This window comes from Natrix helvetica, assembly GCF_964273705.1.
Source record: "Natrix helvetica genome assembly, chromosome: 1".
In the NCBI taxonomy this organism is placed as follows: domain Eukaryota; kingdom Metazoa; phylum Chordata; class Lepidosauria; order Squamata; family Natricidae; genus Natrix; species Natrix helvetica.
This window is the reverse complement of record NC_138548.1, coordinates 247561592-247579421: the sequence shown is the minus strand read 5'-3', so window position 1 is coordinate 247579421 and position 17830 is coordinate 247561592. Positions and strand designations below refer to the sequence as shown.

General features: G+C 38.5%; 1 protein-coding gene across 4 annotated transcripts in view; it reads right to left on the bottom strand.

Annotated features, from left to right (window-relative positions):
* Positions 1-2: 2 nt before the first annotated feature.
* The window catches only part of LLGL2 (LLGL scribble cell polarity complex component 2), a 377463-nt gene continuing 359635 nt past the window's right edge, over positions 3-17830 (bottom strand). For all 4 annotated transcript variants that reach the window (XM_081937848.1, XM_081937849.1, XM_081937847.1 and 1 more), the window contains 11 exons: positions 17019-17157; positions 16377-16521; positions 14818-14934; positions 12723-12889; positions 11548-11809; positions 10422-10575; positions 8763-8812; positions 7124-7171; positions 6159-6201; positions 5178-5239; positions 3-662 (listed from right to left, as the gene is read on the bottom strand). In XM_081937848.1, coding sequence (XP_081793974.1) covers positions 658-662; positions 5178-5239; positions 6159-6201; positions 7124-7171; positions 8763-8812; positions 10422-10575; positions 11548-11809; positions 12723-12889; positions 14818-14934; positions 16377-16521; positions 17019-17157 — 1192 coding nt within the window. In that variant the 3' untranslated portion in view covers positions 3-657. The remainder of the gene's footprint in view (positions 663-5177; positions 5240-6158; positions 6202-7123; positions 7172-8762; positions 8813-10421; positions 10576-11547; positions 11810-12722; positions 12890-14817; positions 14935-16376; positions 16522-17018; positions 17158-17830) is intronic.

Sequence of the window (17830 nt, the reverse complement as noted above, 5' to 3'; positions counted from 1 at the left end):
AAATAAGTAAAGGTACTGTTTTATTTCAAGAAAAATTAATGTAGTGTTCACATACAAATCAAGTTAAATTTGATTAGTTTTCTCACTTCTGAACAGCTACAAAAATAATCTACCCAGTCTGCCAAACAATTTAACAGTACTGTAATACGACAAAAACTTCATTGGAGCAGCCACGGGGATTTAAAGTGACATATATTATTTCAATCATTTTTTTTAAAAAGCACACTTCTAAAATATGCCTCTGTTAAACACCCATTATGATTTTAAAAATGTACAAAAAATAATAATCTTAGTGGAAACAGTACTCATTCTTAAAAGTCTGCTTCCAAAACAATAATTTTCATAATTTAAAACCCATCCCACTATATATATATATGAAATAAATTGTGCAAACACTTGAAGAATTTCAAAACACAGATCCAGAGGCATAAAAAGGAAGAGGCTAGAGTGCTTCCAGCCTCTTCACAAGGCGGATAACTCAAGATAGGTACGAGCTTCAGGTGAGGCACAATGAGGAAAAGGATGCAGCCCTTCAATTTTATCCGAAGCCCTGGCCAGGGGATGCTTCTCGGCCCCGACGACGCTGTACCTACGACAGTAGTGTTATGGCACTCCTTTTAAATGCCCAAACCTCACAAACGACAAGCCAAGGCACAATCATTCTGTTGGAAAGAAAAAAGCAGTCACTGTATAAAAGTTGAAGACTTAACATATCATTATTCAATTTACAACACTCTTTGCCAACCTGGTGCAATAACCAGATACGATGGATTTAGATTTAGTTCCATGATTTCTAGCTTGTTTATACGGTCAGTTGACTAATGAAACACTGAATTGATTTGACCCAGTGCAGGTACTGACCACACAAGTAAATAATTGGATATGGTGGTCTCAGCACATCTAAAGGCCAGGCTGTGTATTTAATATCTGTAGATTTTGAAGATCCATGACAGAAATAATGTATGTATTACTTGCTGGTATTTTCCCCCAGCTCAAATTCTGTATCAGTGACACCATTTAACTTATCTTTCTGTTTACACAACGGTGTATGATTCATCCAGCAGCTTCTAACTGGCCTGACATAGTAAGAAAATAGTCCCAGAAATGCCAACCCCATCTTTCTAGGAGTTCCTGCTAGAAGTGTTCCACTGTTGCTAGGCCTTTCGGATAAAGGAGCTAAACTATTCTTCCCAGAAGGGAAAAAGAGGGCCAAAAGGCTCTGTTAGTATGTTGGGTTTTGTAGTAAATTCTGGCTAGGTTCCCAGTAGTCTGTCTTAAAGAGAGAAAAAGAATGTAGGAGGAAAACAAGGCATAAATCCTCTCCATTCATTTGAAGAAAAATAAGAGTCGGGGGGGGGGGGGGGATATTGAACGGTCTTGTTGACAATCATAATGTCAAGAATTGTCATGACAAAGCTGTCTTTGAAGAGCAGAATAGGCTTTAAGAGCAGCCTTTTCTTCTGGACCAAACAAGATTAATATCAAGATATCCGAACCAAATAACTGGACAAGGAATTTTTAAAAAACCTGTGCCCTTTGTTACTGTATATTAGGGCTGTCAAATTCGCAGCCCATGGGCTGTGTATGTCACACACTGGTCACACCCATGCCTGGTTTAGCGAAGGGGGAAAATGTTGCGATATGTCATGTGACGCTGCCGTGATGAAGTGAGTTTGACATCCCTGCTGTATAGACTGAGTGCAGCAAGAATTATTTATGCTTGAAAAAGGCAACACACATTAATCCTCACAATGAAAGAATGGATGGAGAAACGAATGGAGCTAGCAGGGATGGCGGAATCAAATGCTTTAATTGAAAAGCACATCGTTTTGTTTCTACTTGGAAACTACTTCTAGACTGAAGACAGACAGAAAATATATATGAAATTTTGACTTTGGGATTTGCTGATTAGACAAGTCTGTCAGTCCAATATGCCTAGTATGTTAAATATGTCAAAGGAAAAAGCGAGAGTGTATCTTATTATTTTTATTCTACTGCTCTGAGAAAAATTGGAGGTTAACACATTTTCCTTCTTTTTCTCTCTACCCTGCACTCCTCTCTCTCCCCCCTTTTTCCTACTGTCTTTATTTTAATTTGCATTTATATTATGAAAATTTAATAAACATTTTTTACAAAAAGATATCAAGACACAATCCAGGCTTTCATTGAAGCAAGGCAAGTTGGTGCCGGACATTTTTCTCCACTCTGGTGCAGATGGCAGGGCCCCTAGGGCTGAAAAGGCAACTAGATATGAGGCCCAGACTGCTGAAATTCTCTCTGGAATAAAGAGAGCTCTGGGGGTGCATATCAGAGGTGGGTTGCTACTGGTTCGCACTGGTTTGGGCGAACTGGTAGTGGAAATTGGGACTGGGATGCCAAACCAGTAGGGACGGCAGGCTGGCCACGACCCGAACTGGTTCCACGGTCACCACTGCTTGTTTTTCAGTCATTTTTCCATGTTCTGCACATAGGCAGAACAATTTACAGGCAACGGTGCGCGAAGCGATCTGGCATAAACGCCGGCAGCAGCCCACCCTTGGTGCACATTATGTTCCTTATTGGGAAGAACAACAGCATATGAAGTTGACTAATAAATATATACACCTCAACAGCTGATTTTTGTGTGCAGATGACAAAACTTGCCACATGCAATTAACTGCGAGTTGCAGGTTCCATCCTGTTCTTGAACCCTAAATGCAGCCTTTCATGGATTCAAGGCATGACCAAGCTTCATTCTTTGTAATCATTCTGGAGCTTAATTTTTTGAACTGCCTCTTTAAGACTGAAAAACCTTCAGAACTGCAAGCCTATAAAGTTGCTGGCTGAGTTTTTTTTTTTAATGGAAACTACACCTTTTCAGCTTTGTAAGATATTTATTTATTTTGATAACTTTTTGCAAAATACAGCAAAGAAGTGGCTTTAGAGTTGTGTTTAGAGTTTAAATGCTAATGCTTCATGAACCTGGTTTAAAGAAAGACTGTGAAACTAATTAGAAAGATCCTTTCCTGTAGGGAAAGTCTGCTTTGTTTACATTTTTTCCCTGCAAAGCAAGATTTTGAAGGTCTATTACTAAAGCACATGATAGGGAACATTTAATGTGTGGGCATATGAAGAAGTCCTTGAGCTTTTTAACTCTTTACTAGAACCAAACTTTGCTGCCGAAAATGAACAAACTCCTTTGAAGACAACAGACTGGACTTCAAGGCGGACCGATTAAAACTTACAAATTACAAAAATGAGATGGAAATGCTGGATTTACAAGTAGAATTGTATGATCATTTAACAATAAAAAAGGACATACAAACAATGTACCCTAAAGAGCAATGTAGACTATTCTTTTAAATTGAAATGTGAGAGATTTATTGGAGATAACTTCATAGAAATTAAAAATGGCTTTGATACAGATAAGAACTTCAACAGATGAAGCAAACAGACTATAAGAAAACCGAAAACTGGGCAAGGGATGATGGATAAAGAAAAGAGAGAGAGAGAGACATAGTAAAAGATCTTCCATGAATATATCTCAATAAAAACATGTGTATTAATATTAGAATTATATAGGATATGTGTATTAACAGTAGAATTACACGGATTGGAGGATTGGAAAGAATACGAATACATGTATTTTAAACGTTTAAATGATTGTGATTGGCAATAGAAGTGTACATTGAATAATGAAAGAATGAAGGATGAAATTTTAACATAAATAGATGTGAAGATCTAAATAAGGGAAATATGAATAATAAAACAGGTGAAATATAGGAAATAGAAAAGAAACATCTTTGAATATTACAGTGATATTGGAAAAATATATATTTTTATAATTTAAAATAGAGATAGAAGTAAGAGGGGAATAATAGTGTGTGTGTTGTGTGTGTGTGTATTAACATATTAAGATATATGAAAGAACAAGAGGGAGGTTTAGAAACTGAAGCGGTAGTAAAAAGTATGTGTAAACAATATGAAATAATGAAAATGAAATGTAATAACTATGAGTAATATTTGCCTATTTGTATTGAAATGTATGATACCCAGGTATCACACCATTCACGCATTGATATATATAAATAGTATAAAATAAAAAACTTGATGGGGAAAAAAAGAAAACTGGAGTTAGAATTTTATCTGTGGGACTTAAGGATGGCTGGGATAAAGAAGGAAAAAATCCTACAAAAAATGGTTTATCTGACTGTAGATAAATAATGATTTGTTACCCTTGGTGATATTTCATAATTATCTGGTTTGGAAATCTTCAGTGTTGCAATGGATTCATTTGTAATATTTATATTATCATTTTTGGATATGTAAATAAGGGGTTATTTCTGGTCATGTTTAATAGCTTTCAATTTTATTCTTTTTTAATGTTTGTTAAGAAAAGGATATAGAACAGGGGTTCCCAACACCCACGCCCCACGGGGGAGGTGGGGCAATTTGATTTTTAATGGGGGCAATTTGCTTAAAATAAGTTAATGGCCTTTTAAGCTTCCTCCACATGAGTAGAGTTCACTTTGTGAGTAGAGTAAGAATTATATGTCACGGGGTGGGGGTGGGGAACCAGGATTTTAAAGATGCTTAAGTGGGACATAGCCAAAAAAAGGTTGGGAACCACTGATATAGACTAAATGGAGGGAGGGGTTTTATATTTGCGTTGTTATTTTTGTTAATTTTTACTGGACCTTCATTGATCAATAAGGAGAGCTGAAGATTTGGATCCTGTAATTTAGAAATGAGTTTATAGATAATGGGATGAAATATAGAATGAAAATGTATCTGGTTGTAATTGAAGAGACAGTCATAAATGGTTAATGTTGAATATGCTTGCTAGGAATGAAGAGAAAAAAATCTTTTTACTATCTTTTGGGGGGGATTTTTTTCTTTTCACTCTTACTTTTGTATATATATATTTGTATAAGGTTTGTTAGTTTTATTTGTTCAAAATAAACCGTAATAACCATAATAAAATTATTGGGAAAAATTCAAACTAGATACAATTCTAGTTTGCTAACATTCTCACGTTCAAGAAATTAGTTGTTTCCTATTCACGTTAAAGGGAGAAAAAATTTATAAGACTGCTCAGCAGTTCCAAATGAAGAGTAGGAAGCAATATATTTTTGTAACAAGCCATAGTTTATTATGTTTCAATACCGACTACAAGTAAAAATATAAAGTCAACTTACCTCCTCCATTACTTAACGTATGCCCTACTTGGATTCTTCCTGAACTTCTATTATAGTAACTCCTACCAAAAAATGAAGAAAACAAAAAGCATCAAAAAAATGAAAAACAGGAGATTATGAGATAGCCAGTTTATGCCATATCATTTTCATATACAGTATATAGTGGCAGTTTCTTTCCAAGCAAACATATGCAAGTAATACATTGCAACAGTATTTCATGGATTGTTTGTGTCAGAAAAAAGCAGCTGTATCTATGGAGACTATCAATCATTCAGTCATGGTTAATTAAAGAAACAAAAGTTTTCAGAGAGAAAAACCAAGAAAGTTGCCTTTTGAAAAGGCACATTTGGAACAAAAAGCAGCTGTCTTTCTAAGAAGAATTATCTCTCCAGTGTTACAAACTGAATTAATTGGAAAATTAAAAACCAAATTCATACAATTAACACTAATCAACTTTCCATTTTCTCATTGGATACACACATAATATGCATGTATCATACACACATGCAACTTTCCATTTCTAAGCAAATTTATTTACTATTTAGGAAAGACACTCTCCTCAAAAAGGAAACAACTCAATTACACATTCTAGCTATAAAAAGGAAGATCTAGTTCACAGGTGTCAAACTCATGGCGTCACATTGCTGTCACGTGATGAGCTGGGTGTGTGTGGCCTGTGCGTGCATTTGGCCCGCGGGCCGCCAGTTTGACACCCATGGCCTAGTTTAAAAGTCTTAATGTCTTTTTACCACTTAAAAGCTCTTTCTAAAACAAAAAATACATGCATCTCATCCAAACTGGCGGAAAGCTGTGTAATTAGAATCCAAATGGTAACATCCCTCTTCCTTCAGAATGTTTATCTCCAAAAATACCCCCCAAAAAACCATTATTGATCTTCCCTTTCCATTACTATATCTGAACTCGTGACCTACCAAATTAATTCCTTAACAGACATCACAAATATGGGTGCATCATACTCACCCTCTCCCATCTTCTAGAGTACTCTGGATTTCCTTCAGAACATCTGAAAGGAGGGGGGGAAAATAAGTTATGAGAAATACATGTGTCTATATCATCATAGCCTGGAAGAAATATAGAAATAAGTGAATGTAACATTTTGGGGCTGCAGAACACTTTGGACACCGAAACCTCTCTCGAACTGTTTTGTTAGGCGGGTTAACATTGTCCATTTCACAGATGTGGTAACTGACCATTGTGCTCTGAACAGACACACAGTAAATGTGGTTTGGTTTTTAAGCATATTAGCAATTATGAACGACAGCTGGAAACTATGTGATGCAAGTATTGAAGAGTACACACACCATACACAAACCACTGGCCGCCCTCTAACACCACTGGATGACATCACCAGGTCTCGCTGCTTTAGCAGAGTAAGGAAGATACTCACGAGATGATTCACACCCCGGTCAGTGTCTCTTCGCACTTCTACCATCGGGCAGAAGATTTCGAAGTATAGCCAGCCAAACAAATAGGTTTCAAAATAGTTTCTATCCTTGCGCTTTCAGACTCTTAAACACAACCACAATCACTCCACGCACACGTGGAAACATATGACTAGTTTTTCTTTTTCTTTCTTTTTTCCCCCTAATTACTTGCATAGGGATTATTCTTTATACTATTTATGTTGTTTGTATTTTTTGTCATGGATTGCACCAGTGAGGCTAAAACCAATTTCGTTGTTATATATGATGTACAATGACAATAAAGACTATACTAACACAAATGGCCAGCTATGCTAAATAATGCCTATTAGTCATCTCAGATATATTAAGTCTGATCTGTCAAACACACAAAACATACAACTCAGAAAGAAATCTATTGAAGTTATATGCCTTTGGGTGGAAAAACAAATAGTTGAAACTGCATTAGTAAAAACATTTAGGATAATTTCCACGAAAAGTCCATTTCCCAACCCTTTTTCTTACTTTCATCATTGAGAAGGGCGTGTTCCATCAGCCTATCAGTCATTCTTTCTGGAAAAAATATATATTAATATTAAAGCAACTAATTCTCACAGCCTGGAGACAAAAATAGGACTTTGAGAGTGAATGTACCATCAACACAGAAAGAGAAAGCAAATGTTTTAAAAGTTATTAAAATGGCTGGCAGGTCCTTAAATCCTCCGAGCAACGAAGGCCACAACTCACTTCTGCATACCAAAACTCAATTTTGAAATTCAAATCTACCGTAAAATAACTGTACTGATCCCGATTTGAAGAAGAAAGGTGATTCATACCATGCAGAAACATGGACATAGCACCTATTGATTAACTGTTATTAGTATTAGTAGTATTACTAGTTATATGCTTTAATGGTTCAAGGAGAGTTAAACAAAACATCATTTAACTGTAACAAAAATAAGGTAAACCAACTGCTTGAACCTGAAGTGGGAATTACAACTTTCCCTGTTACCAACCTACTGATGAATTGGTCATAGGGACGGAAAGGAGTAAAACATTACTGCTCCATTTATTACCAGGCCAAGAGAGGCTACCTGAAAAGGATGCTGTGGAGAGACTAGATCTTTGGATCTTTTTAAATGCCCCTAGGGCAACGTTTCTCAAATATGGCAACTTTAAGATATGTAGGCTTTATTTCCCAGAATTCACCACATAGTTATAGAGTTTATTTAAATAACCAAAATTAACTCTTGGTTAAGAAGGCATGCGTATGTAAGGGAGTGTGTGGTGGTAGGGGCAGTGTGTCTGTGCATGCAGATGGAGGACGTTTCTGATATTTTGTGATAAATTGTTTTCTTCCTTGCTGTTTCAGTTCTTTCTTGGGGGGGGGGGTTGTTTGTCATGAAGTTTTCAAAAATGTTTTATAAAGGTTTTGGTTAATTTTTCCGCACGTGTAGTACCCAGTTGCGTATGGATTGCCACACTACCTTTTCAGACACAGACGTCAGCAGATAATTAGAACTGCAGTAAAAACGATTGTTACCAAACCTGCCTTCCAGTGAGGACCTGTACACTGCATGAGTCAAAAAGAGGGCTGTGAAAATATCTACAGACTCCTCACATCCTAGACATAGATTGTTTCAACTTCCACCCTCAAAACGACAACAGAACAACTAGGACAGTTCCCCCCCCCCCATGTCATCACTCTGCTAAACAACTAATTCGCACAACACTGTCAAACTATTTAGTAAGGCTGTATTACTATTATTCTTCTCATCTTCCTGTTACCTATCTCCTTTCTACTTATGATTATAACTTTGTTGCTTATATCTTTATGATTTATATCGCTTTATTTAGCTTCCTAGTATGATTTACGTTCATTGCTTATTTAGTATCCTATGACTATCACTAAGTGTTGTATCTTATGATTTATGGTGGATGTATTTTTATGATTATTATTATTATTATTTATCACATAGCTTTTATGTGCACTGAAAGCTTATGCACCGAAGACGAATTCCTTGTGTGTCCAATCACACTTGGCCAATAAAGAATTCTATTCTATTCTTTATGACTATGGGATACAATGCAAGGGAGGAAATTATTCCAAGACACCATCGTTTTCTATGATAGGCACAAAAGCAACTGAGTTCTAAATGCTTACCATCACCACCTGGTTCACCAGAGGTTTGTCTTGAATCCCTAATGCTGCTGCTGGAAAAAAAGAAATAAAGCCAATGAGACCAACTGTTCAATAGTTCTGGCTCAGAACTTGATAGATCAAGCAGTATTTTTAGTCCTAACATTACAGCAACCCATGTTGTATTTAAACTTGCAACATTTAGACAGAGAACACCTAGAACAAGGGTGTCAAACTCACGGCCCACGCCCGGACACGTCACGTACTGGCCATCCCACCCCTGGTTTAGCGAAGAGAAAAAAAGTCCCGATAGGTCATCTGACGACGACGCGAGTTTGACACCCTTGATCTAGAACATTCCCCTAGAGGTGAATAGGTTTCACAGATAGATCTTTATTCTTTCCACTTAATATCAAGGCTTCATTTGCCCAGAAATACACAACTGAGCAGTCTAAGGTTATCCAAAAGTGATACTCAGGTAGTCCTCAGTTAATCACCACTTGTTCAGTGACTAGCATTGAATGAGTGAGGGTTATGACCAGCCACAAAGTTCTGGTGGTCTCAGCACTCCTGCTGTTACATGTTCAATCTGGGTGTTTTGTAACTGGTTCACACATGTGGATTGCAGCATCCTGGAGTCATGTGATCATGAGTTGCCACTTTCCCTGCCAGCTTCCCAGAAGCAAAGTCTTCCCTGGAAGGGAAGCACTGAAATTGCTTGGGTAAATCCCCCCCCCCCCCCCAAATCCATGCACACACACACCCAAAACCTCTCTGGGGTTGAGGCACGTCTTGCCAGCAACCCACACTCCTTGTGAGGAGGTGCTCACTTAATGATCCACAATCCTCACTTGATACAATAGGGACTGCAGGGATTGCTATCGCTAAGTGATATGATCATATGGTGCCTCACTTTATGACCACATTGCTTAGCAATGGAAATTCCAGTCTCAATTGCTGTCATAACTTGAAGACTTCTTGCACGGGGTAAACCCTATAACTCAATTGATTGGACACCAGGGGACAAGCAGACACATTGACACATTAAGCTCTTATACAGAACAACATCTATTCAAATCTTTTCCACATCAGACATGGATCTCTTTTGGAGATAGGTCTTCCCCAGGGGTGAAATTCAGGAGGTTCTGACAGGTTCTGGAGAACCGGTAGCGGAAATTTTGAGTAGTTCAGAGAACCGGCAAATACCACCTCTGACTGGCTCCGGAGTGGGGAGGGAAGGGAGATTTTGCAGTAACCTTCCCCTGCAGTGGTTTTGGTAATGGGGATTTTGCAATATCCTTCCCCCAGGAGTGGGAAGAGAATGGAGGATTTTGCAATATCCTTCCCCCAGGAGTGGGGAAGGAATGGAGATTTTACAGTAACCTTCCCCTGCCACGCCAACCAAGCCATACCCACAAAATCGGTAGTAAAAAAAATTGAATTTCACCACTGGTCTTCTCATAGTTCTGTGAATTATACATTCCAAAAATTATAGTAATATGAATGCATACACAATATTATCATGGTATTGTTCAACACTGAGCAGGCTCCCTAGAGATTTGAGTTCTTCAACAACAAAACAAGAATATTAAAATTATCAACCATACTGTCAAATAAGTTACACTTCATAAGTGTTACAAAATGGATACTTGACTTGACTGACAGAAACTCTGACACACATACTTTGATTTCTTTGAAGTCCTTTCTGTGACAGATGTACTGTGCTCGTGGCTGTTTTCTCTTTTTTCTAATGCTTTCACAAGACATCGAGGTTCCACCAGCCACTTTGGCGAAAGGGAAAATCTTTCAAATTCTGATGGGGAGATGAGATAGAACCCTGAAGGGAATGATGGAGAAACAGCCAGTTGAGTAGGGATAGATGTTATGCAAGGGGGCCCTGTTTCCTAAAGTTCTACATATGCACATTCTCCCTTCTAAACAGATTAAGGTTACAAACATACATGGAAGCTGCAAATATCCCCTTATTTGGAAGTAAGTGCACCTGAGCAAAGCTGGTTTAAATTCAGAACAAACATACATGATCAACGTCCGGTTTCACATCTGAACTGATTAGATTGATTTTATTACTGGAGATCCCAATGAAGTATCTAACTCTTTTTTGGATGGATATGTTTTTTTAAAAAGTCCTAAGGATGAAAAATTGCAACTAGGATATGGATATTGATTCCTTGGGCTGTTACCTCATAAAGGCACTTTTGTGCAAATATCAAAGTAAGGTAAAGGTTCCCCTTGCACATATGTGCTAGTCGTTCCCGACTCTAGGGGGCAGTGCTCATCTCCGTTTCAAAGGCAAAGAGCCAGTGCTGTCCAAAGACGTCTCCGTGGTCATGTGGCCGCAATGCCAAAGGTGCACGGAACGCTGATACTTTCCCACCAAAGGTGGTCCCTATTTTTCTACCTGCATTTTTACATTCTTTCAAACTGCTAGATTGGCAGAAGCTGGGACAAGTAACGGGAGCTCACTCCATTACGCAGCACTAGGGATTTGAACTGTCGAAAGGTCGACCTTTCTGACATACAAGCTCAGCGTCTTAGCCACTGAGCCACCGTGTCCCTCCTAATATCAAAGTAGAGAGCACCTTATTAATAGACCAATTTAAGCAAAAGTTGGGTTTCGGTACAAAAGGAGACAATTCTTCCCCGTTTCCCCAACCCAGTCTTCTTCCTTAGCCTTCCTAGTATTATAAGTACAAAGACAAAACATCTCTATGCTCTCAAGTTGAGGCTCAAAAGTTTCAAAGGCCTAGCACACCAAAGTGTGGTAACGCATGGATGATCCTCATATTACCTTGTCCATATCGGGTGAATACACAGGAAGCAATGCCACTCACATCCTCCTTACGAATACAGGGATAACGGGCTTGGATTTTAAGTGAAGGCAGAGAGATGATCTGGATGTCTCCCTGATTTGTCAGGATAGCCAAGTCATTCTCACTATGCTCGGTCTTAGAGCTGACAAAGTTGGCAACGGCTACTTTTCGCACCCGGGAGCCTTCCAGAGCTGTAAGTTTCAATTTCAGTTTGGAGACGACTTTGGGCAAAGTGAAAACCTGCCAACATGAACAAATTCTATCATTTCCTTCCTGAGTGGAAGAATTACATCAAAGCTTCTGCCAGTCAACCTGTAATGAGAAAAGTGCAGCATTTCCCTCCTCCACTAGCAAAAGAGCCTGTTGTTGTTGTTTTTAAAAAGCAATGATTTTCTGCCTCAAGCTACAGAAAGCAATGAATGAATTTTCTACATGGCCAGGATCTGACTTTCACCACTTGCAAATATTTTGCTACAAACAAAATCAGAAAACCGAGTACATTTATTTGCTAGCAGGAGCCTAAAGTACTGTCTTCAACATGAGCTTAATTTGGTTTCTTTTTAAGGAAGCCAGCAAACCAAATATAAATTGGGAAAAGGTGTCAAGTGAAGAGCTAGAAGTGATGAAACAATGTTTAGGTATTCTGTTGCGGGGGGAGAAGGAAGGGAGGGTTGAGTCTACTGGCTCTGTTTGTACTCCTGCTTTTCAAGTAATTGTTCTCTTCAACTTCCAGAAGCATAGGGCAATTACCCACAGCACAGATCCTCCTATTTTAATGGAGACTCTGCTCAATTTAGGCTCCCAATTTTCCATCCCTTCTCTAAAATTATTTTGGGTAATGGTGGAATGAAGATAACAACGATGACTCAGCTTTTCTTCCCCCTGCGTAGAAGTCACACATGTTGAAAATGCGTGACGAGACAAAATTGGGAATTTCTGCCATATGCAAATCAACCTTCCTAATTTACGGGATGCTTCTTCAACTCTGGGCAGCCTTGTTTTTAGTAATACATGTCACTAAATGCCTCTTGAAAGCAAGGAAAAGGCAAGGGAGTTAACACCTTATTTCCAGATGTTCTTTGAACACTGCATTCCAAAGAGCATCACACATTCACACAGTGTGCAAAACCTTACATACAGAGAACCCTATTACCTTAAATTGTTCTTCAGACACTACAAGGAGCTGGTGAGAACCTTGCATGTTGGGACTTTTGGAGAGGTCATGTGCTACTTCAAGTGGTTCAGGAAGAGGAGTGCTTTGGCCATCCAGAATAATAATGCCAATAACTGGAGCTCTATGCATTAGCTGGATCTCTTTGGCTAAAGAAACAGGAAGAGAAAATGCACACGGCAATAAGGCAAGACCTAGATCCAAGACATCGGTAAAGAAGAAGCTGCTTTGCTTTGGGATGTGATTTTTGGTTTGTGTTTCTTTTTATTTTTTTTAATACAGATCACACATATTATAGGAACAAATAGTTGTCTGGGTCTTTTCTTTTACATTCTCTAAATTACATAGTCCTTTTTACATCATAATTTTGTTTTCATTTTCAGACAAATTATTCTCATATTATTTTCCATCTTTACAGTTATTTTTTCTTAATACATAAACAATATCTTCAATGACCCCTTCAAAGTTACACCAAATTTTCATTTCTTATTTTCTCCATTGGTATATTTTGTTATAAACAGCATACATCCTCTAATTCAATTTAAGCATAGAGAGCATTTCTTTCAAACTTTTTCTACTATTAACAATATACTGTCATTTCTTTATGTCTTAATTAGTTATGTAACAATAACAATCTTACTACTATTCTCTTTAGCCTACTAATGTAACTCTTTTTCCCTTTCTTCCTCTTTTAACCATTTTCGCTTAGGCTCCCAAAAATCCCAGTTTTAATTCTTTTCCTTCTTCTCCTCCTTTCCCCTAACTTCTTCTTTTTCTTTCCCCTATTTTTGTGGTTATTGTATCTTTTCTTCAGAGTGTTTACTTTTATTGTTCTAGTAACTTTCCCCCAGGGTTTGCCCTGTTCTCCTCCTTTCGTTACTATTTTGTGGTTTCTTTTTGGGGAGATCTCCCCCTTTGACTACTTTTCCTTTGTGACTGTAAATCCCAGTGAAATCTTCTATCTGCATTTTATTTTCAATTCTTCTTTTTTCCACCTTACCTTCCTGTATCTCATTTGTGTCCACTTTTGTGTTTTTTTCCTTTATTATATTGCTTTTATGATATTTTCATTGTCACTCTTACCACTGCTCACTCTATTGTGATGTTTCCTAAGCTGCTTTTTATATATCCTTACCTTTTTATAATTGGTTTAGCTCATGGCTTATTAGAACTGTAGTGTCAGGTGTTATGTAGGAAAAAAATGCATTCTTTAGCTAACTTAATTAATTTCCTGATAGAACACAGCTCCCTTGTTTTGCATGCATTGTTAGTGCCTTAATGATTTCATCATGACTCAGATGAAATACAAGAAGAGCCAATGTAGTTTTAGACTATGAATGGAGAATGGAAATTTCTAATTTCCTTGTCTGGTTACTTTCTCACAATCATACTTCCCTTGCAGGCAATTGAAAAAATTAAAAAAACTATGGTTGAAAAGAAATTTGATAATTGATGTGGCAACATGAGAGGATAATGAGGGGTCCTTATTGCTCTCTGAGTTCAATTTGTTTTCCAGATATTTCATTACCCAAACTAGGTAACATCATCAGTGCTACTTGAGTGGAAGTTGCTCTCAGTTGATATTCTAGTGGTTTGCCCCATCAGTGTTGGTGGGAGTGATCTTGGTGGGTTTTTGGTTAGACTGTTGAATGTTAGCTTATTTGGCAGTTCCTTGATTTCTTCTTGACTGTTGGTTTGATGTTAATCTTGGTGCTACTCTATGCTCATGTGGATGTTGGCTGCTGGTGGAGATGCATTTTGGCCTTTTTGTTCCTTTTTTAACTTGTTGATCGTCTCTTTTGCACATTGCGTGAATGTTGCTTGCATAAACCTCGTAGCCATCTCTATGGGTCTCTGCAGCTCAGAACACTACACCATGTATAAATACATCAGCATATCCATTCACCAAATATATAAGGGCTGGTAATATACCCACCCGTCGTTTTCTGTTACACTATGAACTCATCACCCGCAAGACCATTTGTGAAAAAAATCATGAGCCAGTTCTTTCTGATAGAATGGATACGATCATCACATCCTCAACCCTAAATGCAGTTCATCAATGTGTTTCACTCACCCTGCTCTGCTCTCACAGGCTCATCCATTCTTCTCTCTGCTGGAGGAACGCGCAAGCAGAAGGCATACACTGTGCCCCCATTAGTACCCGCCCACAAAGAAGGGCTGTGCCGAGAACCTGAAAAGAAGTAACAGAACTCATGAATGGAATTCTCATGCATAACAAGGGATGAAAAACAGTGGTTTTCGTTTTGTTTTGTTCACACTGGGCTCAGATCTCCAATGTAAGCATCAATGCTTTCTGTATAAGTACAGAACTTTTCTGACTCAGTCCAGCTCAAACACATTATGAATAATGTGGGCTAAATGCTTTCTTTAAAAATATTTACATTCCTAGCATTTGTGACAATGGGAAGAGACTGAAAAAAATGGAAACAATTATGAGTCAGTATATCAAAACAACCATAATGAACCAGGTTAAAATGTGCCTAATCCAGCAACATATTTCCTTTTTTTAACATTTGTTGTACAACAACTCTAATAGTGCAACCTCTGAATCCAAGAGGTATTATTTTCTTCTGTATACTATGGGGAAAGCCATCATGTAGCCCTTTTTTCACACTGCATGTGTCTTGTAAAAGTTTATACAAGCATGCCATTTTTCCCTAAATTAAAAAGCCCAAAACTTGATTGTCGCAAATGCCTTCCTCATTAAAGCCAATATTCCTTTTCTTAGTGTGATTTGTTATCCAAGTTCTAAAAAATTACTCTGGAACAGGGGTTTCAAACTAGCGTTGTCACGTGACTTTCCCCCTTTGCTAAAATGAGGGTAAGTGTGGCCAGTGCATGACACATCTGGCCCACAGGCTACAAGTTTGACACCCCTGCTCTAGAAATTATGCAACTTGAATAAGTGGCGATCACTGATCCATTGATCAGTGGTTGCCATTTATTCAAGATGCATACCTCTCACACTGAGCCACAGTGAGTGTAGTGGTTAGAATGCAGTACTGCAGGCTACTTCTGCTGACTGCTGGCTGCCAGCAGTTCGATTCTCCCTGGCTCAAGGTTGACTCAGCCTTCCCTCCTTTCGAGATTGGTAAAATGAGAACCCAGATTGTTGGGGGCAATATGCTGACTCTGTAAACCTCTCAGAGAGAACTGTAAAGCACTGTGAAGCGGTATATAAATCTAAGTGCTATTGCTACCTGTTCCAGGTGATTTAATATTTGATTTAAGTGCATGGATCAATGTGCACATGCTGCTGTTCACATTCATTAAAGGGGTGTGGTGTGTTCTTTTCTCTTGACAAACATTTCCTGATCCAAAACAAACAAACCTGTTGAAATATTTGGAAGAGTCACTTTCTAAAATCTTTATCTAGAAGAGAACATATTTCATTAATGTCAGAAATCCTAACTGTTTCCAACCAATTGTAGTGATCAGTTATAAAGAATCCAATAATCCACACATTTGTGTGTATTTTGTAGGCATTGGTGGAGAGTTAGATTATAGCAAATAATGACCAGGAAGTGATAAATGCTCTCTATTAACCATTATTTGTTCTCTGAGCAAAGAGACACATGGCAAGTCCTCAAAAGTGAAGTATTTCTTACTTACTGTCTCTTAGGAAGGTGTCAGCAAAATATAAGGTGCGCACAAAGCCCGTGAAAGAGTCTTCTGCTGATCGTGCTTCAATCTTTCGTTGGACTGGAGCTAATTCAATTTCTTGTAATGCGTCGCGATGATGCCTGGAAATTCCCTCCTGCATTGTCCCATGAAATAAAGCGGGCAACCATTGAATATCATCACCCTTTGCAGATCTCAAACAAGCAAAACTGTTCAGATTATGATGCTGCTACTCCACTTTTATTAATTTAGCAGTTCATTGAAAACAAACACATAGAGCCCTTGTGTAAAAGAATCAAATGGGTCTTATAAAATGAAGCCAGACTGCTGGGTAATAAGCTGAGTATCAGATTCCTGCTGTAATAAATTGAAGGCTTATGAATGGACTAGATTTGGAGTGCCTGCATTTGTTGCAAATGGCAGAAGGGAAAGAAATAATTTTCCTTTCTACTAATCCAAGAGCCCAAGTTGTCTTCACTCAAAATCAGCACCCTTATTTGAATCTCATTCTTTTCTTCTTACAACATGCCAGTGCCATGGAAGGCAATATCAAGATCCAGCACCACTCACCTGTCATTAAAAAAAAAAAAGGATATTAACAATCATGTGAGGCAAAAGAATGCATTGCCTCACCTGGGCAGTTTGCCGCTTCTGATTAGAGACTCTGCTCCTTCGCATCCTGCGGAAGGACTGACGGAGAGACTTCTTTAAGGACTTCACCCGGGAAAGTGGGCCTTCCAAGGCCAGCTGATCATTAGGATGGAGGGTGCACCTAGAATGAAGCCAGTAGACATGTGGTCTAATACCAAGGCATTATGACATTTCTTTCATTCAAAATACTAAACTGTGCACTTCATATACTTCACTAGATGCCTACATTGGCCATTCCTTACAACCAACATGCTGCAAAATATTAGAAGCCCTGTCAAGAGCCTTCCAATAGTTACTTCTAGATTTCTGTCAATCAACGTGATAGAATAGTTTCCAAGCCATATTGACTTGGTATTTTAAAATTATGTAGCTGGTTAATATTTATGGTAAGTTATCTTGGTGATCCTTATCCTTCTAATGGAACACCAATCCTAAATTCATGAAGAATCCTCCTATCAACTCCTCCCCACCTAGCAGTCAGAAGGGCTTTGCTTTTATTTTCCCAGAGAAACAGTGAGAAGCAGCATAGTTTCCACCTACTCTGCTATGTTCTAGAACAGGGATGTCAAACTCAAGGCCCGGGGGCTGGTTTCAGCCCATGGGATGCTTAGATCTGACCCGCAGGGCTGCCCTGAAAACAATGAAGGACCAGCCCGCATTGCTTCTGCCAGCGAAAACAAAGCTCAGGAGGGCTACGTGCAGCTTGGGCCACCACAGGCACCCTCAACACGAGTGAGGTTGAGCTGGCCCCGCCCACACTGGTGATGGCCAACCCAGCCCCCCCCCCCAAGGTC